The 24,345-nt window shown below is 32.6% G+C and overlaps 1 protein-coding gene and 1 pseudogene across 1 annotated transcript; both read left to right on the top strand.

The window, feature by feature from the left end:
• The first annotated feature begins 12,967 nt into the window (after positions 1–12,967).
• LOC21401531 (isoflavone reductase homolog TP7) lies at positions 12,968–15,789 on the top strand. Its single transcript, XM_024174326.1, has 4 exons — positions 12,968–13,480; positions 13,902–14,139; positions 15,060–15,263; positions 15,368–15,789. The coding sequence occupies exons 1-4, from the start codon at positions 13,160–13,162 to the stop codon at positions 15,532–15,534; spliced, it is 930 nt and encodes a 309-aa protein (XP_024030094.1). The 5' UTR covers positions 12,968–13,159; the 3' UTR covers positions 15,535–15,789.
• Positions 15,790–21,021: 5,232 nt separating this feature from the next.
• Positions 21,022–23,609, top strand: LOC21401532 (annotated as a pseudogene).
• The last annotated feature ends 736 nt before the right edge of the window (positions 23,610–24,345 follow it).

Below are 24,345 nucleotides of genomic sequence, written 5' to 3' on the forward strand. Positions count from 1 at the left end.
ATCAGTTCTCTACTATTCACTGCCTAGAGTATTTTCATAAGAATTTTAGCTTACCATATGCAGAGGTTCCATATCCTGACCACATGGAGATTGTTTTCATATATTTTGCTTTCGTACTTAAGGAGATCAAACATACTTGATATCCCCGTGAAAATAAGCTCCATTCGGCAGAGCAATAAATAAAACCATCCTTTTTTTCTGAACTTCAGAATGGAGCATTCGAACTCTTCACCTTATAATGGAGTCGAGTTTAAGATCACTACTAGACTATACCTGCAACTACATTAAACCTTCCATTCATATATGGTAACTACAAAATATCTCTTTATTTGATAAAATTCCGGTTTCAACCTCGTATTAAGTAATAAAAAATTATCTAGCACATAACATTAAAAAGACTCAAATTCAATTCCATTGAAACTAAAAAGTTAGAGAAAAAATAAAAATAAAAATACATTAAAATAAAAATAAAATGGAACAAAAATTAACAAGAAAATGAAAAACTGATTTGGAAAAAAGCAACCGCTGATCTAGGCATTGCAACGGTGTCACGGTGGTCGATACTGCTCGTGCCCAATTGTGAGTTAGGACTTCTCCAAGTCGCAACAATTTTGATCTCCATGACTATGGGTCGCAATCCATACTTTCTTTGTGTGTCTGATGATTGTTTCACCGGATAATGTTTTGAATTTAATTTTTTATAAAATAAAAGAATTTTTCTTATTATTTTTGGCATAAAATTAATATTTTGTTAATATAAAGAGACATATGTCCAATGATTGTTATATTTTTAAATAAATTCCGTGTTGTTTGTACATTCTCACTGTGATTCAATAATATGTTTTAGATCCTACCATATATTAAAATAAAGAAAAACAAGCGTGCCCTATAATAGAACAACCCTTAAAAAAATTTGTTATCCTACCCTATATTAAAATGATCGTTAGATATGTCGTTCTACAATTTCACTCGTTATGAGATTGTGTTTGGAAAAGATCATTCAATAATTAAGTTGATTCAAACTTCAATTATATAGTCTTAAATGACCAATATTTGACCACGGACATAGATTGAATCCACCACTGAAAACAAATAAGGTGAAGAATGAACACGAGTATCAAGATCTAATTGGAAAAGACTTGTTGGTATATTTATAATCGAACGTAACAAAAACTTGTTTAACAAAACTACTACAATCGATTGATTAAACAAGCCGACTAAGATCAAAAGACTCAGAGCACTAAAATCACTCACAACACTACGTAAAATCAAATATAACAAATTAGGCATACGTCCACCATATAAGGGTGAGGAAATAATTACCATTATTACACAACGAAAACATAAATGTTAAAACAACGAAATTAACATCGCCTTAATTACATAAAAATAGAAACTAAAAATAAGATAAAAATTCCAAACCAGACGAACAAGATTATTAGTGACAAGCCAACAAACAAGATCAACGCTGGGGCTAGGTACACAGTGAGGTATATTTGTCATATACCTAATAAAATATACACGATGTGCTTCTCTCAAGATCTAAGTTTTCATTTCCGCTCTTTACGATTTTTCACTTGACAATTATGTATATTACCCCTTGACTAAATATTCCTGAGGTGACCAATTTTTGTCCAAAAGTTCATTGGAAGAGGTATTTTTTATAGTAGTAAAAGAACAGGGATTTCGTGTGTAAAATTACAAATGAAAATTTATGGACTAAAATGACAATCTTTACGGTGCATTCCTCTAAAATAATACACCGTAGAGTGAGTTTAGGAGCCGCTTGATTAATTATACGGTAAAAAAGTTTGTCGTATTAGTATTGTCTTTTCAACTCTCCACGTGAGATCACATATAATGGGTGTCATTTTGTTTTTTTTTGGGGTAAATACTCCTTCTCTGTTCTATCCTCCACAGCGCCGGTGATCTCCCCTCCTCCACAGTACCACGATCTTCTCTCCTCCCATGCATCGGCGATCTTCTCTCCTTTAGAGCGCCGACATGAGATGCCAATCTCCCCCAACCTGCAAGCCGCCGCTGCTGGAAATCTACTCCCTTCTCCACGACGGGACTCTTCTCAGGTAGATTTCGCACTCACCAACTTCTTCATCTTCTCGAGAGTTTCACCGGCGCTAGCTCTCCAATTCTCCTTTTTTTGGTTAAATTTTAATTTTTAAAAAATTTAAATTATTTTGAGTTCAAAGAATGCTTCTATGTAAACAGAAACACTGAGTGTTTGATACAGAATAATCAGTAGGCATTATATTTCTAAAAAATATAATTTTTAAAAATAATACATTATTATGTTTAGTTTCATATAAAATTTTTTTTCAAATTCTTAAAAATATTATATTACTATGTTTAGTTGTGCATGAAAATATTATAAATTTAAATAAATATATTTTTTTTAAATAAATTACAATTAGCACTAAATTTTTAAAAAGTATAAAATATTTCTTAAATGTAGCACTAATATTTTAAAAAGTATAAAATACAACACAATAAGTAGTCCATAAAATTATCAAATAATAAGGGGCTCAAAATGTTAACTAAAATCTTCTATACTCAAAAATTCTTACAAAAGTTTTAAATATGAGAACATATACTCGAATAAGGTTTCAAACCTGAAATTAAAAGTTATAAATCTAGGACCACGTATAAAAGTTCCAAAGATGCCATCAAAAGATCTAAATATTGGACTATATACTTAAGTTTGTAAATATAGCACTAAAAGTTTCAACCTAACTCATTCTAAAAGAGATAGAAGAAAATCTAACTTAAATTTATCATCCAACGTAAAGAAATAGTTGGTGTAGTCATGGTTTTGGATAAGAAGTTTTTCGACTCGTACTCGATGTGCATTTGTTAGTCCTTCTACCTTCATCACTTCATCAAACACTTGCATCCTCCTTGCAGTACTATCAGCCTCGTATTGAAAATAATTAGCAAGCCTACTAATATTCTCACCAATCATAGCATACATATCAGAAAATTTTTGAACTGTCTCAGTTAAAGTATCAACCAATACATCTCCACATTGAGATCTCTTTCTCTTTTTCCTTCCTGATACTAATGGTGTTGAAGTTGTTTGTGTGCTAGGACCACCAATAATTGCAGTATCCATGTGCTCATCAAACATAGGCAAAGGATCATAATCAAGATCATTTTCTATTTCTTTATCAATGTCATCAACCATATCAGTCAATCTCATTGCACCTTGTCCATTAGCACGATCATTTCCAAACACAAGTCCTAACTCATCATAATAAGAAAATGGCTTGTTTCTTAAGTCTTTCGCAGTTACGTGACTCTGTAGTAGATATAAAATGTAAATTAAACATTAAAAGAACCTAATATACTAAAACTTGAAATTTATGACTGGTTAAAAAATATTAACCTTAACCCACTCATCAAACACATCTTTCTCAACCACAGCGCATTTATCTTTATCATTCCAATCAAAGCCACGCACATGTCACTCCAAGCAACGCGCATTTATCCTTATCATTCCAACCAAAGCCACGCACAGGTCACTCCAAGCAACGCACAGCAAAGAAGAAGAAGAAGAAGAAGAATATAATCCACCAAAGAATTCATAGCTAAATCGTTTTCTGGATTTATGTAATATATATATATATATATATATATATTATATATAAGTAATATATGTATATGTGTATTTGCATATGGAATATGAGAATTCATAGCTAAATCGTTTTTTGGGTTTTTGTTATTTGCAGGTTTTGAGTGATCCCCAGAAAAGAGTCGCCGCCAGACATTGTTCTGGTTCAACCCCAGAAGCGCCGACAACATCTTCTCCGAGTTTTTCAGGTTTTCGAGCCCCTTCGGAGGAGGAGGCATGAGGGGTTCTTTGAGATTTTCAAGTGGGATTTTCGGAGACGACATTTTTGACATTTTCGGGTTTTCTCAAGTGAGATTCCCAAGTTCAAAATAAAAAAAAAAATTTACACAAATCGTGAAAGAAAAATTTTTCACAAAAAAGGATAAAAAAGGAATCATACTCTAGTGGTGGCGGCAGAGGAAAGTACAGCAACGGCGTGGTGGATCGGAAGGCGGCGGCGGCGTCCCCGAAGGAAGAGCGGTGATGGGTCTGGACGAGAGAAAGATGGGTAAGATGGGTCTGATAAGAGATGGGTGAGAGAAATGTTAGGGCAGATGTATAATTTTTTCCCATAAATATTACTTTCCTGGGAAAGTAAATAACACCCTATTGAATGGGTTTAAGATTACCCAAAAATGTGATAATGTGAAACTCATGGACTTCACTTTCCTGGGTTTTAAAAAATTTAATAATTGTACCAAACATGAGAATCTAAAATATTCTCATTCTTATTCCTGATATTACCTCATACCAAACGCCCCCGAATGATTTTTTATCTTTCACTGTTCGATTAACTCCTAAAGCATGCTCCACAAGTGTAGTATTTTATGGGGATGCATCGTAAAAATTGCCGGACTAGAAATTTAAAATACACCAAGGGAAAAATTTGGGGGCCAATGAAGTTAACCTTTCTTCACATTCATACGTTTGGTTCATAAATTCAGAACGAACCACGAATTATAATTCAAATCATGACACGAATATACCTACTAAATGCGAATGTGGGAAATTGGGACTAGTGTTCAGTGAGTTAGAATTTTTCTTTTCCATGTTCTTTTTGCCCCTTTTAAGAAGCATCTTTTTCATGTCAGGCTTAGAAGGAACATTAATGTGACGTTTAGTTGATAAATTTAGAATCATGATTTAAAATTATTTTTGATTTACGTGTGTTTTTTGTGAGAAAAAATACTGTAACGAACCACAAATTATTAATCTGAACCGTGGTACGAATCCACTAACTAAATGGACACTAAGGAGTTCGGAAAGATGGGAAACCTACAAAATCTTCAATAATTAATAAATGAAACAACCCAGCCTAATGAACCTGGCCGGGTACACATACTATATGAGTCATATGACCCTTTAATCTTAAAGTATAACAGCTCCCAAAAAAAAAAAAAATCCATTTATATCCACGATAAGGACCAAAGAAATTTGTTTTTCTTTCCCTGATTTTTCTATAAAAAAAATCCATTTGTATCCACGATAAGGACCACATAAATTTGTTTTTCTTTCCCTGATTTCTCTATATCTTTTTTTTTTTTTTTTTTTTTTTTTTTTTTTTTTTTTTGGGGGGGGGGAGTGGATGCACATGGAATTGATATAATCAACATAATGGAAATCGTTGACTTCATTGGCAGTTTGGACACGCAACCGGTGGAAATAATATAGGCATTTGTCATATTATAAAAAAAGGTTACAAATATTTGTTGTTATTGATTAGAGGGGGGAATGCCTTTCTAGAGAGAAAATTACGTGGTAAGCCACCAAAATCTAACTGTTTCACATTTATGTCATTGTTGTTAATTTAAAAAAAATATTTTGATGGAAGGTCAAAAATATACTATGAGAAGAATCTGCGAAAATTCCGACCATCTGAGAAGAAAAAATGTGGTAGGACGGTAAGAATATGGGTGTATATATAATAGAAAATGTTATTTTATTTCACTAATAAAAAATGTGTTTTAACCGTTATTTTAGTTTTTTAACGATTTAATATGAAGTAGAATCAATTATATCGTGCACTATAAATTCCTAACGCTGAAATGTACAAAAAAATGACCATTAAAAAATTAATCTAACTATTAAAAATAATAATACAAGTCAAGTAAAATAATCTTCTGTATCATAAAGATTCCTTAAAAATATTCTACCTAAATATCTAAAGAATTTAGTAATTATAAATATTAAGTTTATGCCATGACCTGATATAAATGTAAAAATGACATTTTTTAAGTGGTATTTATGTATTTCTTCCTAAAAAAATAATAATAATAGTAATAATAAAGGTGGAAGGACTCTACCACGTGGACCAATGTGAATTGGGTTTTTATGAAAAAATTTTAAATTTAACCATTATTTTTTCAACTTTATTATTTATGCGACCACATAAAATTTTTAATATCACTGTAGAAAATAAATACAGAATAAGAAAGATAATCTACAGATTATTAGTGATATAAGATAAATTTAACAACAGTGATAGAAATAAAATAGTGTTATTTTATTAATGATATTTTTCTAAAATATAAAATAAAGAAAATTTTCTTTAGACTGGAATATTAAAATGCCATTTAAATATGCCATTTTTACATTTGTACCATCTAATTAATGACATGAACTTAAAATCTAATTAAAATCTAATGCATCAAAATTTTTAATGGTACGAGTGTAAAACTCTTGAATCTCAGTGACATGCTATGTAATTTTCTCTATTCTTTTATGCACAGAAGTTTTGCAATATTTGTAGATCGCGGATTTAACAATGGCATGATTACGTGCAGTCGGTCAGCAACTTTTTGTGCATTAGCATTTGAAGATTTATGAAATCCAATTTGGAGTCGGTGCCTAAAAAACAAAAACAAAAACTGTGTTTTTCCACCGTGGCGAATTTTTTTAATTTAATTATTTCGTTGTGAATGATATATAAGGGTTGACGTGATTAATACATAGACTATAGCCAACTGCGTTCGACCAGTTTAAAAGAATACCAAAACGTACCATCATCTTCTTTTATTTCTATAATCTAGCATAATTGATTCTCTTTTGTGTCTGGAAAACACTTTCATTTTAGTATTTCTTTTTCAGGGGTATATATATTGGATAAGACTATTTTATTAGATCGGTAAAAACGGTGTTTTAATTATTGGATTAAATTAAAAAGGTTTAATATACAATAAAAACAGTTCTGCAAATTTTTAATTAAAACACTAATCTAACTATTACAAATAACAGTTCCTAATGTTGAATCTTTCCTTTCCTTTTTTTTTTTTTTTTTTTTTGAAAAAGTGCTTTATTTGAGGTTGTAGTGCATCTTTTACATTCTAAGGCTTCGTCTTTTTCGCTATTTGAGTTTTATCACAGTAAAAAATTCTTAAAAATAATCACATTTAATTATTTTATTACAATAATTTATTTTTATACAACATCACATTTTCACTCAAATTAAAAATTTAAATTAGCGAATCAAACGGCCTCTTCTTTTTTCTTTTTTGTGGGCCTAAGCTCTGTCGGAGGTTGGATTTTTTAAGTCAAGTCAATATTCATGACTTTTGCTCCTTAATCATACAACTGAGCACTCTTCCTGGGATTCTATTCAAGATAAGAATAATAATCCATTATTACCTGTGCAAGTCCTTGATATCAATAAAGAACAAATAAAAGGACACTAACCCAGCCCTCCATTTATTTCACGCATTTACGTTTCGAACTCAAGTTGTAATTATTACACGTGGGTTATGGTATAATCAACTTCACTTTCAGCAACAATATGAAAAATAAGACAATCCCATCATGTTTATCCTACAGGAAGGTGCATGACTTCTGCAATGCTCCTACATCTCACAGCTGCGGTAAATTGCTTTTCCGCTCTGTATCCTAGTACAAAACAGTCTCTCCCATGAAAGAATTTTCCTCAAAAATATTAACTGATAAGATAAAACTTTTTAACCGTTTGATTTATATATTTTTTAATTTTTATATGAATTTATACAGATTTAACGGATATAAAATTTGATCTATAGATATGTTGACGTACCAAAAAATATTCTAATAATACTTTAGGTATGAAAAAAAAAAAGATTCTTCGGTAGTACACAGTTTTTAAGTTTTAACCTTTCTAACATATTGAGATATAAGAAACTATATAAATTTGATTAAAATTTGACGGTTGAAAAATTATATATTATTAGTAGAGTTCTGCTGCATACCCTACTAAAAATTTCTCCAAAATATACACTTAAACTTAACAATAAGCCAAGCTATGGAGCTATGTCAGGACAAGTGAGGGAACATGCCCACACTCTTTTTTATTATTATTATTATTATTTAGTTTTCAATTTCTAATAGTTTATTCATAATGTAGACAGGACGATGTTTAAAAACGTTGTTGTTAAAAGATTTTACGATTTTTATTAAGCGTTGTGAAATAGAGAGTTGTATGTGTCTGATTTTGACAATGGTTCTTAATTTTCGACCAATGCATGTATGAAATGCCATAAGGGCCTACGGAAAGCATATTTCATAGCATGAACCATGTGCGTTAAATGTGCCACATATGATGACATATTCCGCATGAAACATCATGAAAGGTTGTTTAGTATTTAAATAAAAAAAAAAGCCTATATTTTTGAAATTTATTACCGGTGGCTTATGTCTTGCGTTAATTAAATGACATGAATTAATATCACATTATGTAAACATTGATTAATAAATTACAAATAATTTTTAGAATAATATTTAATAAAAATTTGGACAAATTACACTGTTGCCCTCTGAAATACTGCGTTTGTAACGAAATGCCCCCTTAACTTTAAAAATTTTAATTTTTCTCCCTGAACAATTGACCGTTAGCACGCATACCCACTGTTGAAATTATCACGTTAAATATGACGTCAGTGGCATGTGACTCTAATTTGAAGGGAAAATAAGTAATTTACGTTATCTAATATATGTCATAGCGCCAAAAAGGGCCAAAAAAATGGAGGAAAAGGACACCCAAACCCCCATCTTCGAACAGTTTCTCACTCACCGAAAAGCCTCTCATTGTTTTCACTACAAGAAACAAGGTTATTAGTGACGATAAAAAGTTGTTGTAAAAAATACAAAGTCATTGCAAATACATTTTTCGCAACCACTTGTCGTCGCAAACCTGTTGCTACAACTGTTTCGTCGTAAAAATAATTTTTGCGACGACAATGAGTCATCACAATTATATTTGCGACGACAATCGTCGCAAATGAGTTGCTATAATTATTTCGTCGGGTACATCGTTAGATGACATGGCATTAAGTATTTGTGACGACATTTTTTGAATTAAGTCGTCGCAAAAGATGCAGTGGTAGTTGACGTGGCATACATTGTTTGCGACCACATTTGTCGTTGCAAATAATATTTTAATTTTTTATTTATTTTTTCTGATTTTAATAATTATAATAAATATAATTCATGATATTAAATATAAATAAAAATTAAATAAAATGAAATAAATAAATAAAAATTATTATGGTAAAAAGTAATTAATAAAATAAAAATGTAATTATAGTAGAAATTTGTGAAAGTATAAATTGATATATTAATAATACTCTAATCTCCTAAATTAGCAGCATCACTAGAATTATCGTTGTTATCATCAGAAGGATTCGGAGGCGGATGAGGTGGACGGACATACGGCTCAGGAGGAGTATCCGCTGGGAAAGTCATGTTAGGGTGCATTTGAGTGATGAAATCCTGCATCATTCTGACGTTCTCGTACAGCTTGAGGTTTTACTGGTAAGTCCGTTGTAAGTATTCTTCTACGTGTGGGTCAGAATGTGACGTAGAAGATCTTACCGAGCGTGAGCCAGATGATAACGCATCCCCTCGATACACTTTTTGTGAGAGTGTGCGACCCACTCCAATCTTGTGTCCTCTGCGGGTGCCCAGAAACTGCTCCATAATATCCTCCTCGTTAACTGTTCCTGCCACGGAGGATTCAGAAGTAGCAAACTGCGTCTAGATCTGCGTTTCTCTTTCTCCGTCCATCCGATGCTATAAATATTATAAGAAAAATAATTAAATACATAATTCAATTTAAATAAAAAAATATAATTAAACATTACAAGTATACTTACAAAAGTCTGCTCAGCTTGGGGATTAACCCAAGTATCCCACGACGATGCATGTCTCCCCAGTTGTCAATGACGGACATCGGCTATTGAGTCTCTATGGTAGACTGTATAGTAGTTTAAATGTATATAAATATAGTGTAATCAATTATCAAATTAAAATTTATATGGAATAAATTATTAACAAATACTTACCTTCTTATCGCGATGTTGGGAGTACTTACCTTCTTAAACGCATTCAATGGGGCCGACAATGACGGTAACATTAAATACATTGCTTAATGCAAATATTGTGGTGATAAATTACAAGGTAACACTATTCATGGCACAACACACTTGAGAAGACACTCCAAAAAGTGTCTTCAAAAGCAAGGAGACGGACCCGATCTTCGCCAAACACAATTATCATTTAACTACCAAACCGGCGGTCTAAGCACTTGGAAATACGATCCACAAGTCAATCGTATGAAAATGGCACGACTAGTAGCCACATTAGATCAGCCACTTAGTTTTACCGAGCAAAGGAATTGGCAACGTTATATTAAAATTGTACATAATCCTAATGCACAATTTTTTTCAAGAACTACTCTTAGGAAAGATGCATTAAAATTATATAAATAAGAAAGCGAATCATTAATCAACCTTCTACACTCTACTAGTGGTTGCGTTGTGTTAACGGCGGATATTTGGTCCGTCGTTGCCAACAAAGATTATTTAGCTGTAACCGGACATTATTTTAAAGGTTTTGATTTAGATAAGAGAATATTAGGTTTTAAATGTGTTCTGGGATCACATACTGCCGATTTAATACATAATACAATTTTATCTGTCATTGATGAATATAGTTTAAGGGATAGAGTAATGGTTATAATATTAGATAATGCCACTGCAAATACTAAAGCAATAGAACTTTTTGAAAAGGATTTAAGTTTATTCGGTAATAATTATATATTTCACCAACGTTGTGCATACCATATAATTAATTTAATAATAAAATCTAGATTAAAATAAATGTCAGGTCATATTAAAAGAATTAGAGATAACATTGCATGGATTCAAGATAGTAATCAAAGAATACAAGATTGGTTTATGTTTCTACAAGCATGTAATCAAAATCCTATAGCATTAACCTTAGATATACCCGTAAGATGAAACTCCACTTATATAATGCTTGAACAATGCATCCCTTATAAAGATGCTATAACAAACTATGTTAGTGTAAAATTAAGATCAGGATTTATAGACCAAACTTATTAGTAAATTGCATAACTTTTGTATAATTTTTAAGGTAGATTTCGCGCAATTACTTTAAAGCTTAGTGGAACATATTACCCAACGTCACCATTAACGTTAGAACTTTTGAGAATGGCTATTTTATTTAGTGAATTTAGGACACACGAGGTTTTAGGAGTTCATATCGCTTCTATGGAAAAGAAGTTTAAAAAATATTGGGCTAAATTACCAATGTTGTATGGTTTCGGTGTTATTTTTTATCCTAGATTAAAATTAGAAGGTTTATAAAGTGGATTAGAAAAATTAGGTGACATTTTAGATATCGACAGTTCTGACTAATTTCCTATTACAAAGGAAAAAATATTATCTCTCTATAGCTCTTATGAAAGTAGGTTTAGAAACACACCTCGTGAAGAACAACCGCAACAACGAGACGACAATCTTCATTCATTCTTGAATGTTTTTGGGTTGAAGAAGAAGAAGAAGACGACGACGACGACTCAAGGTCAAGAAGAATCTGGGAGTGGATCTTCATCAAGTGGTGGCAACAACAACGGCGGCTTCAACGAGTTAATGGCGTACCTGAGTGAGGGCTTAGTAGTCGACAATAATGAAATGTTTGATTTGGTTCAGTGGTGGAGGGTACGAGCATTAACTTGGCCAATCCTAACTTGAATGACAATGGATATTTTTTTTATCCCAATCTCCATTGTTTCATTCGAACAAGCTTTCAATACGACCGGCCGAATACTTGAGGAACGTAGAAACGCATTGCAATAGGACATTGTTGAAGCTTTGGTGTGCATTAAAGATTGGGATCGTTCCGACCAACGTTTACATGATACAATTTCGCCGGCAAGCTAAGAATGGATCGATGAATTTAATATATTAACTTTTAATTTTGAAGACGATCATTTAGCTTCAAATTAAATTTTATTATTGTAATTTGCAAATATTTATTTACTTTGTACAGTGTTATTGTAATCTTGTATAGACTTTATAAGTTCGTTAAATTTGTAATTCGTCCAAGAATGATTGCACTTTTTTTTCCTTACTAAGTTTTTATCCCAATTGGGGTTTTTTTTAAGGTTTTTAACGAGCCAATCATGAATTACAAATTTAAAAATTAATAAATAAATAATTTTTTATATAGTTCGTATTAATTTCAAATTGCAATCTCCCTTATAATTTTTACAATAAATAACTTAAAAATTACTTATATACATACTATATATAATTAATAAATAAAATTATATATAATAGTATATAAATATTAAAAAAATACTTCGGGCATCTCGGGCGGTCTCGAGCTGCCCGACTTGGCTCAGGCAGCCAAAACTTGTCCGAAGCCCATCTAGGGTCCTGCTCGGGTTGGGTCAGGCAGCTCAAAAATTCAAGTTCAGGCGGGCTCAGTCATCGAGTAAAAATTTAAAATTTTCAGTGATCGCGGGACCGTCTAAAATTTTAACACTAATTAAAACAGAGGGACGAAATGAGAAAAATCCTTTTTGACCAACAATGAACCTTGACGTGTTCCTGTCCAGATTCCGTAAACCGCACCTTTTGCAATATAATATTTAGCCAATCCAAATAGAGAGAAAGAGAGAAAATCCTGCACTAAATCACGTCTATCATTTATTAAAAAAACAAAAAAATATTTTTCACTGTAAGATTCTAAAAAAAACTTAAAATTCTTGTTTTTAATTGTTAAATTAATTTTGTAGTGATCAAATTTACCGTTACTATAACAGTTTTATATAATGTATTATAAACTTTTAATATTAATTTATACAAAATTGATTGTTATAAAATTAATTTTAATGGTTAAAATAGAAATTCTCCTTGTGAGTTTTTTAAATTTTATTTATTTTATTGATTTAAATTTTTAATTTTTATAGTTAAAATTTTTTAAAAAAATATCATATTTAATTTTTTTATTTTTAAAAATATCATAATTTAAATTAAAAATTTAAATCTGTTAAACAAACGAGACGTTAGTGTTCACCCTAAAGATTGTCAAGAAAATAGAGAGGGAGAAAAAGGAACCGTCTACTTTCGCCTATAAATGGTAAAGGAACCTCGTAGTATTAGCATTACCTTCTCTTCTCTGATTATCCATTTCTCCTCATAGCTAATTTTCCCTTTCTTCTTTAGTCAATTCCAACAACCCCATCACCACCGTCCATTTGCCAGAATCATGGCCTCATCAAAGAGCAAGATCCTGATCATCGGGGGAACAGGGTACATCGGGAAGTTCATAGTGGAGGCGAGCGCAAAGTCCGGCCACGAGACCTTCGCTCTGGTGAGAGAATCCACTCTCTCGAACCCCGATAAGGCCGAGATCGTCAACAAGTTCAAGTCTTTGGGTGTGAAGCTCGTCCATGGCGATTTGAACGACCATGGAAGCTTGGTCAATGCGATCAAGCAGGTCGACGTCGTGATCTCGACCGTCGGTGCCCAACAGTTCACCGATCAGACTAAGATCATCGCCGCCATCAAAGAAGCCGGTAACGTCAAGGTATATAATTCGTTGACTTCTGGTTCCCACTTTATTTATTTATTTATTTTTGTTGACGAAAACAGTCGCAAATATTACTTGATCTCTGCTTGTGTTTACAAAAAGATATGGTATTTTCGTAATAAATATGAGATTTTACTATTTATTTTAATCAGTAAATACTTTTTTTTTCTAGCTCAAAAAACTTGGCTATATTTATTTATTTTTTTTATTGATATTAAAACTTCATACATTTCATTTGAGTTTAAAGTTTAAATTTTATTATAATAAATCATTTTTAAAAATAATCAGATTTAAAATTTTTATTAAAATAAAAAAAATTGTACATAAAATTATATCTCAATTTAAATTAAAAACTCAAATTAACAACCTTAGTGGATCTAATATTGAAAATGGTTTTATGGTGATTGATTTGGTTTAGAGATTTCTCCCATCGGAGTTTGGTAACGATGTCGACCGATCGAATGCCGTGGAGCCAGCGAAATCGGTGTTTGGTGCGAAGGTCCAAATCCGGCGAGCTATTGAGGCGGAGGGAATTCCATACACGTATGTGTCGTCCAACCTGTTTGCAGGCTACTTTCTTCCCACTCTGGCACAGCCAGGAGCCACTGCTCCCCCAAGAGATAAAGTTGTCATCTTAGGTGATGGAAACGCCAAAGGTGAGGAAATTACTATTACTCGATCGATGATTTGAAGTAATTTTGAATCAATACTAAAATATAAGTGTAAAGCTATGGTATATTTCTTCAACCAAAAAAAAAAAAGTACGGTATATTCCAAAACTGGGACGTACATTATTTATTATTATTATTATTTAACTTATTGCGTAAGGCACTATGGCTAAAAAATAATGTCACCGTTGATATAAGCATGATTTTTTTTTTTTAACTTCATGACTAAATAATGAGAAATATGTATATCCTAAAATAAGATACACCCTAGTGTTCTCATATGAACAACAAGTTGACATTGGTATAGCTAGTTTGAGACTTATATGGTAGGTAAGGCCTAGAGATGGTGTGAGATTTGAAGTATTGGAAAACCAAGCATTATTAAGATGGCTATTTGATGAAAATTTAATAGGTGGAACAAGTGTTGTAAATATGGGCCTATGAGGGCAAGATCATACCGGACTATCCCGGTCCAACCATATAGCCGGACAAGTCATTTGTGGTTTCGATAGGACCGTGTACTTTATTACGGGTCAGGTTGGACATTTTAGCCCGACTGAGCCAAATCTTTTCTTTATACAGATCAAACCAAACCAACACCGGGCCAAAAAGCTGGCCGCTAACTGGCCTGTATGGCACGACTCATATTTACAACTCTAGTTTGGAGATGCGCACTGCAATAACAAACCTTTTACTTGTTTAAGTAATTAAGTACCACTACCCTAAACTTTACTTTAGCTAGCATAGAGTAAAACTAAAAAAATTTCACTGATTTCTTCAATTGGAGGGCAAACTTCCAAAAACCTGTAAAATAAATTACATTGGAACCTGCAAATATGCTAGTTATATATCTTTCAAAATTTAAAATATACCTTAAAGGATTTCACTTGTTTTTTGCTCTTGTATAGCAATTTTCAACAAGGAAGAGGACATTGGAACGTACACGATCAGGGCAGTGGACGACCCAAGGACGTTGAACAAGACCCTCTACATCAAGCCAGCAGACAACACCTACTCATTCAACGAACTTGTGTCTTTGTGGGAGAAAAAGATTGGCAAAACCATTGAAAAGCAGCACATTCCGGAGGACCAAGTTCTCAAGAACATTCAAGGTTTGTGAGTTTTAGTAGAAGAACATTGCCTTTAAGATATTATTAGATCGGTCTTTTCTCATTGAATGATATATGAAACTTACATTTACTTTTTTTGGTTGCAGAGGCTCCACTTCCACTTAATGTGATATTATCAATCAGTCATGCTGTTTTTGTGAAGGGAGATCAAACAAACTTCGAGATCGAGCCCTCATTCGGAGTGGAAGCTTCAAAGCTCTATCCCGATGTCAAGTACACGACCGTGGATGAGTACCTCAATCAGTTTGTCTGAGAGATGATTTAGAGTCCCCTTGGTGTTGCTTGTTTAATTTAGAGAAGACGTGCACCAACCTTGAAGAAGTAAACAAATAAGTAGGGAAGTCATTGTCCCAGGCTTGTGTGAGAAATAAAGTAGTGTGGCTATAGGCTCTCAGTACTCTCTCTTGTTTTAGCCCGAGACTACTTGTTTTCTTCTCTATTTCATTTTGATGTACTAAAATTGAAGTATTGAAATCATGCTACTTTTGAGTATGTTTACTACTATATCTATCGTATGGTTTGTTTCTTCCACTTTTAAACCTCGTTTATTTCATCGATTCGAGTTTTCAGTTTTAAGTTTTTACAGTTAAAAGCTCTCAAAAAATATCGCATCTAGCTTTTTTGTTACAGTTAAAAGCTCTTAAGAAAATGTCACATTTCAACTTGAATTGAAAATTCGAATCCGCGAAGCGAATGAGACCTTAATGTTTTTCCTCTACTCACTTGTTATAATGTTTTGAGCAATTTTAGTAGAATTGTATTATCCATACAGTCATAGTTGTTAAAATATTTAGCTGAAATTCCAAATTTCCATCAAACCCTTTATTATTTACCTGGAGTCGTACACTTCAAGAGGTGAAAGGATTGGACTTTAATTCTGAAATGGCAGAGCAAGGTGCATGAGAAGGAACTATTGGGAAAATACTCTTTCTCAATCTAATGAACCTGGACGAGTGCACATACTAGATGACTTGTTAATCTTTACCATCCTCGTTTTAGCCCTAAACGTTATTTGGTCAACAATTATCAAACAGAATTAAAAAAAAAAAAAAAAGGCAATTATCTAACAGAAATTGAACATTTTGGAGACGCTACCTCGTTATCGTGGATGCACATGGACAGGTTTTTGTTCTTAAATAATGTGTATGACAATCGTAATCGTTGACGTCATCATGGCATTTGGAAATCATACAAAAATTGACCAGCCCCCTTTCTCGTCAATGCAGGTCATAAGAGTAAAAGAGAGTTTGTTAGCCTCCCAACGAACTTCACATGTTGGTAAAACAAGTTTTTATTTTTAAATGGACAAATTTCAAGACCAGTAGAATTAGCAATCAAAATATGTGCCGAATTCAGCTTTTGACGTTTTTGATTTTTCGATCATAAGCACTTGGTACTTTGTTTTTTTATTTTTCTTCAAAAATTTTATTTTTTTGTTTTTCCTTCAACGTGTTGTATCTAACTAACTGGAGTTTGCTAATTAAAAGGGCAAAGTGAATGTTTTCTCGCCAATAAAAAAAAATGATTTTTATAGAATCGTATTTTCAAAAAGATAAATGATGAAGTAACAAATATGACGTTACTTTAGAACATTACAAGGACGAAATGAGAAAAATATATCAACAAATCAACGATGTTACAAAATCCTTTTTGACAAATCAACAACCTTGACATGTTCCAGTAAATTAATGGTGGAGGAGCTCTCATGGTGTCGCCATTATAGATATTTTTCATTTCAAGTCTCCCGATCGCTTGATTTCATCACAACCGTCCAATTTCACAGAATCATGTAAAACAGAGAGAGAGAGAGAGAGAGAGAGGAGACAGAGAGCGCGTTTACCTGATTTCATCACAGCCGCTCATTTTCGCTCTCCTCTTTAATCAATTCCAACAACCTCATTTTGTGTGAGCCGAGACTACTTGTTCTCCTCTCTTTCATTTTGCTCTCTCAGTTGAACTGTAATATCGAAATCATAGAAAATTAAAGTGTATTGACTAATGTATCTATTTCCTTAGGATTTCCTCTTCCACTTTTCCATGGTTTTTCCATGATGCTTCCACGTGATTTGTTTTAAGACTCTAGGCTATTTTAATAGAATTAAATCTACGTGACATGTTGTAAATTTTTAATGTGAATATTGCATAATTTTAAGCGTTAAAAAGCTAATTCATAGTTGCTATTCATAAAATAAAATAGCATTCTCCACCATAAAAATTCATTCTTTTTGTTTTTGTCAGCTTTATTTGAGTTTGTAATGCATCTTATGGGTCATTCTTTGTCCAAAAGTTGACAAAGTTGAGCATTTTGCCACTAACAAAAGTTCAAGCCTCAACGACCATGAGTTGTTTAATTAGAAGTTCATAAACAAAAGTGATATTGAGAATAATATTTTGGTCTAATAAAATTATGGAGCATTTGGTGTTTTGTATGAAAAAAGAAAAGAGTTATTTATCTTTTATACCTTCTTATGTAGAATTACTTAAAAAAATATACCCATATTTTTAAGTGTTGCAAATATATACCTCAAGATTAAATTTATAGGCAAGTTTGTACCTTTTTACGGTCAACACTTGATTTTAAATTTTTTACAGTCAATTAATTAACCTTAATGGAGTGATCTAGTCGTGTACATTTGCTTGAGTTAAAAACCATGATCATTACCATTAAGGTTAATTTTAACTTCAGACGTCAAAATTAAGTATTGACTAAGAAAAGGCACATATTTGTCTAATAAATGTACTCTAATAGTATACATTTATAGCAATCAAAGTTTAAAAATATACTTTTAAGAAAATCTAAAACATAGGGTATAAAAAGATAAATAATCCAAAAAAAAAATTACCCCATCTGCGTGACACATAATTTTAAAGGTCACATCTTCTTCAACCTCCATTAAATTATCATATTTTTCGTCTGACATGATCTGATTCTATCGGTGTGTTTTTTTTTTTTTTTTTTTTTTTTTTTTTTTTGCTCTGCATCACAATTCTACTAAAATTAACCGTTTTCACTCACTCATTAGCTGGGTATAAGGTTGGCTCAACTCTTTGTTGTGTTAGGGCCCAATTCACTTTCCTATTGGACAAAAGTCCCATTTTTTTTTATTTCAGAAATAGTAGAAAATATGCCAATATAAAAAGCTTAAGAAAATATATAAGTTAACTTTTAGTTATAGAAATTAATAAGTCATAACTTGTCAAGTTATGGTTCATAGTCAGATAAATTATGAACAAACTTGTCAAGTTATGGTTCATAGTCAGACAAGTTATGGATAAAAATCGTGAATTATGGATAATAACTTGTCAAGTTATAGTTCATAACTAGACAAGTTATGGACGTAAACAGTAATTTAGCCTATTTATTAACTTATGTAAACTATTGGCCTATTAATTTTAATTCATCTCAAGTCTCGTTCACAACTCAGAGGATGTTTAGTTATGGATTCAGAGTCATAATTCAAAATTATTCTCAATTTACGTGTATTTTTTGTGAGAGAAAATATTATAATGAACTACAAACTATGATATGAATCATAACACAAATTCTTGCTCCAAACGCACCCAGATTTCATTTGTCTACCCCTGCCCCTTATACTCACCTATTAGCGAGCATTGTCATTTTTATAGCCGGAACTCCTTCTGTGATGATGTAAGATTTGAATAACAAATGATGAATGAGGGAGACTAAGGCCCCGTTCATTTCACCAATTTGGGTTTAGAATTCGAGTTTTGTTACAGTAAAAAGCTCTCAGAAACAATCACATTTAACTTTTTTACTACAGTAAAAAAACTCACATAAAATCACATCTCAACTCAAATTAAAAACTCAAATCAATAAACTAAACAGACCCTAAAGGCATGCATCTTTGTCACTATGCCACCACCGCAGGTAGTTGAGGCATCCAAGACTTATTTTAGCAAATTTGGCTTATTGAACAAGCGCTACCTCAGGAAATCCTTTGAAACGCTTTTCTCGTGCCATGTAGTTATAGTAACCTATATTTGTTTTATGGGAACAAATACTATCACACAAACCAAGTTCAAAAAAATAGGGCTAGTTCCAATATTTAGTCCTCAAACTGTAACCAAATTCTATTTGGCCTCTGAATTTTTAAACATCTAAAAATGAGTCCACAAACTACAAGTTGCCTCAAACTAGTCCTTTTCTCCATACATCTGTTAAAATCTCAATGGAAAAAAGTCCTAGTTTCCGTCTTAATAATCGTTCCCTAATACATAAAATACAAAATTAAACTCCATTAAATATCAAATGGTCCTCATGTGTCCTTTTTTGTCAATATTTTAAAAGTAGATTGGATGAAAGACTTATAATTTTGGATAATTGTATAAATTAGAGATTCATTTTGGGATGTTTTTAAGTGTGGCAATTTGTGTTAGTGGGTCGTGTTCGTATCAACCCGTTTATTAATCGTGTCAAAAATATTAACCCAAACACAACATGTTTATTAAACGTGTCAAAAATATCAACCCAAACACGACTTATTTATTAATCGTATTAATCGTGTCAACCCATATAAACTGTTTAAATTAATATATTGAATAAATAACTAATATAATAATAACTTATTTAACACGGTCAATACGGGTTTAACATATTTATTGGTCAATTTATCTTTTTCTTTAAGAAAAATAAATGAATTTTACGTACAAATATTAAAATTCACATTATTCTTATCTAATTTGTCATATAAACTTTCATGTTATATCACATATTATTATATTACAGATGACACATATAATTAATCGTACCAATTCGTGTCACTTTGTGTTAGGCGGCCAACCCTAACTCAACTCATTTATTAATCGTGTTAATTATGTCAACCCGATTATTACCCAAACTTATTTATAGTAAACCTAAATCTACTAATTTCGTGCGAGTTTCGAGTCGTGTTGTCGTGTCGCTACTTAAATTGTCAGCCCTAGATGTTTTAAAAATTAAGACTAAAATGAGATTACAATGGGATTATCCCAAATATATATTTACACACATAACCTTAACAAAGTAAGAGACCATAAAAAAAAAAAAAAAACATAAAGCTAAAAAATTTTAAAGAATTCATAGGAATACTTTAACAATAATTGGAACCTATAAAATAAAGCATCGTTCACTTCACCGATTTGAGTTTTGCTATAGTAAAAAGTCCTCAGAAACAATCACATCTAATTTTTTGCTACAGTAAAAAGTTCTCATATAAAATCACATCTCAACTCAAACTACAAATTCAAATCAGCGAAGTGAACAGGCCCATACGGACAGTGAACTCACCTAGAAGCATCTACTTTTCTTTTTTTATTCTTTTATTTATTTATTTATTTATTTTTTTACATAATTATACTTTAAAAAAAAAAGAAAAAAAAACCTAGTATTACATCATGAAAGAGTCACTACACCTAGGAAGAAACTAAGGCCCCGTTCATTTCGCTGATTCGAGTTTAGAATTTGAGTTTTGCTACAGTAAAAAACTCTCACAAACAATCACATCTAACTTTTTTACTACAGTAAAAAACTCTAATATAAAATTACATCTCAACTCGAATTAAAAACTCGAATCAACGAACTAAACGGCCCTAAAATTATAAAGCTCAATATCAACCACAGAAATTTGACACGTGACTAGAATTTAAAGAAGAACCTGGACCACTTTGTGTCCCGATTCCTTCCAACAATATTTTAGCCAATCCAAAATGGAGAGAGAGAGAAAAAAAAAACCTCGCAAAGAAATAGCATTAACCAGTTCTGTTCCTATAAATGGTGAAGGAGCTCTCATGCTGTCGGCATTATAGGTATTTCTCCTTCCGGGTCTCCCAATCGCTTGATTTCATCACAACCGTCCATTTACCAGAATCATGGCTTCATCAAAGAGCAAGATCCTGATCATCGGGGGAACAGGGTACATCGGGAAGTTCATAGTGGAGGCGAGCGCAAAGTCCGGCCACGAGACCTTCGCTCTGGTGAGAGAATCCACTCTCTCGAGCCCCGACAAGGCCGAGATCGTCAACAAGTTCAAGTCTTTGGGCGTGAAGCTCGTCCATGGCGATCTGTACGACCATGGAAGCTTGGTGAAGGCGATCAAGCAGGTCGACGTCGTGATCTCGACCGTCGGTCACGGTCAGATTCCCGATCAGGTTAAGATCATCGCTGCGATCAAAGAAGCTGGTAATGTCAAGGTATTAAACGATTCGTAATTCTCGGTTTGATTCGTTTGATAGTCAATTTGTGTTTAAGTTTTTTTTGAGAAATTTGTGAAAACTGTACGAACCCTAGTTAGGATTTAATCGTCAAAACTATACGAGCTATAGTTAGTTTTTAGTAAGTTAGTGAGGAATAGTAACGAAGTGGAGAAATTTACTAAATAATTATAGTATATGGTATATGGTTCTAAATTTACTAAATTCTCGTTCTATTTTATAATTATTTATGTTTAGATCACTACTTTCTTAAAGGGAAATTATAGTATATGGTTTATACTTTGTTATTTATTAAGAAAATAGCCTTAGATTTATAATATATATTTTTTTAATTCCTACTAAAAAAAGAGTCATTTTCCCAAATCACTAGTTATACAATTTGTTGTTAAAAAAGTTGTAACTAAAAAGGTGTTTGTTTATAATAGTTTTTTTTTTTTTTTTTTGGGCTTAGAGGTTTTTCCCTTCGGAATTTGGTAACGATGTGGATCGCACGCATGCTGTTGAGCCAGCAAAATCGGCGTTTGCGGTTAAGGCGCACATCCGGCGAGCTATCGAGGCCGAGGGAATTCCGTACACGTACGTGTCGTCCAACTTCTTTGCAGGCTACTTTCTTCCCACTCTGGCACAGCCTGGAGCTACTGCTCCTCCAAGAGATAAAGCTATCATCTTAGGTGATGGAAACCCCAAAGGTGAGGAAATCACTAAGTCCTTGCTCAATCCAAGTTTTAAAATTTATTGTTTCGTAATTGTTAGGATATCAATATGAGTAAGACTATGGTATATCCTAAAATTGGAATGTACATGTTTCTCATTTTTTTTAGTTGTTTGATGAGTCTTCTTAAAAGCGATGTCTTAGTTGAAGAAAAAAAAAATCTCTTATTGTTTAACAGCTGGGATTGTTTCTTTTATCATCTGATGGCTGAAAAATGGGAAGTATGCACATCCCTAAGTAAGATGTACCGGAGTCTTCTTGACAGAATGTGATACAAATCTAGCGGTTTAGCCTATCGGTAAAGTATTATTATATGCCCTGCGTAAAGTTCTATTAAAAATAATTATTCAATTAAAGTTTAGTAAAATTTGAAATGCGTACTCCTAGTAAGGAACCTTTTTACCTATCTCACAATTGGCCAAAAAAATTCTTAGCCTCTACATTTTCGCTTGTTTACGTACCACAGGCATAATTTTAGTTAAGCTACCAAAATTATTAACTGAAAAGTTAGGGGAGAATTCTATGGTAAGAGGGCAAACTGCAAAGTTTCTGTTACCTCTCTTAAAACTAAGCCTTAATTGGTTTCATTTTGTTTTTGTGTTCTTGTATAGCAATTTTCAACAAGGAAGAGGACATTGGAACGTACACAATTAGGGCAGCGGACGACCCGAGGACCTTGAACAAGACCCTCTATATTAGGCCACCGGCCAACATCATCTCATTTAACGAGCTTGTGTCTTTGTGGGAGAAGAAGATTGGCAAAACCCTTGTAAAGGAGCACCTTTCGGAGGAACAAGTTCTCAAGAATATTCAAGGTTTGTGAGGTTTCCGAGTTTGTGTTGAATAGCATTTTGCTCTTTTTCCAGACTTTTAGAGCATAGGAAGTTCATTCTGATGAGTCTTCCATCCTTTTTTTTTTTGTTTTTTGTTGCAGAGGCGCCGATTCCACTGAACGTGATATTATCAATCACTCTGTTTTTGTGAAGGGAGATCATACAAACTTCGAGATCGATCCCTCGTTCGGAGTGGAAGCTTCGCAGCTCTATCCCGATGTCAAGTACACAACCGTGGATGAGTACCTCAATCAATTCGTCTGAGAGATTCGGGAGTCCTCTTGTTGTTGCTTGTTTATTGTTTGAGAAGATATGCACCAACCTTGAGAAGTAAATAAATAAATAGGCTGATCATTCTCAGGCTTGTGTGAAAAATATGTTAGTGTGGCTTTAGGCTCTCCGTATTCTATATCTTGCTTGAGCCCGAGATTGTTTGTTTTGTTCTCTCTCGTATTTTGCTTTCGCAGTTGAACTGTGTTAATGTGAAGTGCTGAATTCATGCAAACACGAGTATGTAATGTAATCTTTAGCTAACTGAAAAAAATAAATAAATAAATAAATAAAAATAAAAAAGCTGTGTAATATGTCTGCTTCTTTGAGTTTTTCTTCTTCCACTTTTCATGGTCTTCCTTGAGGTTATAACGTCATTTTTTTACGATGTTTTGGGTGATTGCCAACATGGTCCGACTATGTTTTGGTTGTTAGGCTAATCGAGACAACGTGATCACGGACAAATTCGTAATGGCATTATAAAAAATCCGTCCCTTAGTTTATTGAAATAATACTGCATTGCACCCAACTTTTGGGTCTCTGTCTAATAGGATCTTCTCGTTATTGATAAGAGTTAGTTTTTAGTAGTTATATTTTGTCAAAATCACATGTAGAATTGAAAGTTTTAATATATATAAAATAAGACATTTTCGGTAGTTCATTTATTTATTGTCTACTAGATAAACTTTTAGAAATGATACGTTTATTGCCTTGATTTTACAAATGGCATTAATATTGTTGTCCGTGTTTTATAAGTCATGTTAAAACCTCCCTCAAAACATAACGAGTACGTGTCTTACTCATGAAAACATAGTACCAAATACATTTCAATAACACATGACAAAATTGAGTAAGTTCCACGAAATTTCCTTAACTTGTCACTTGGATTAATATGCTTCCCAAACTTTAAAACATACATAGTGTGCTTTATAGATTTAACCGCCGAACTTTGAAATGTGATAGTTTTTAGACTTATTAGAACGTGTGCGCTTTGAATAGGGTGAATTCTTCAATTTCTTTCAAAGCTGAAGTCTTCATT

This window comes from Morus notabilis, unplaced genomic scaffold (genome assembly GCF_000414095.1).
Source record: "Morus notabilis unplaced genomic scaffold, ASM41409v2 Scaffold57, whole genome shotgun sequence".
In the NCBI taxonomy this organism is placed as follows: domain Eukaryota; kingdom Viridiplantae; phylum Streptophyta; class Magnoliopsida; order Rosales; family Moraceae; genus Morus; species Morus notabilis.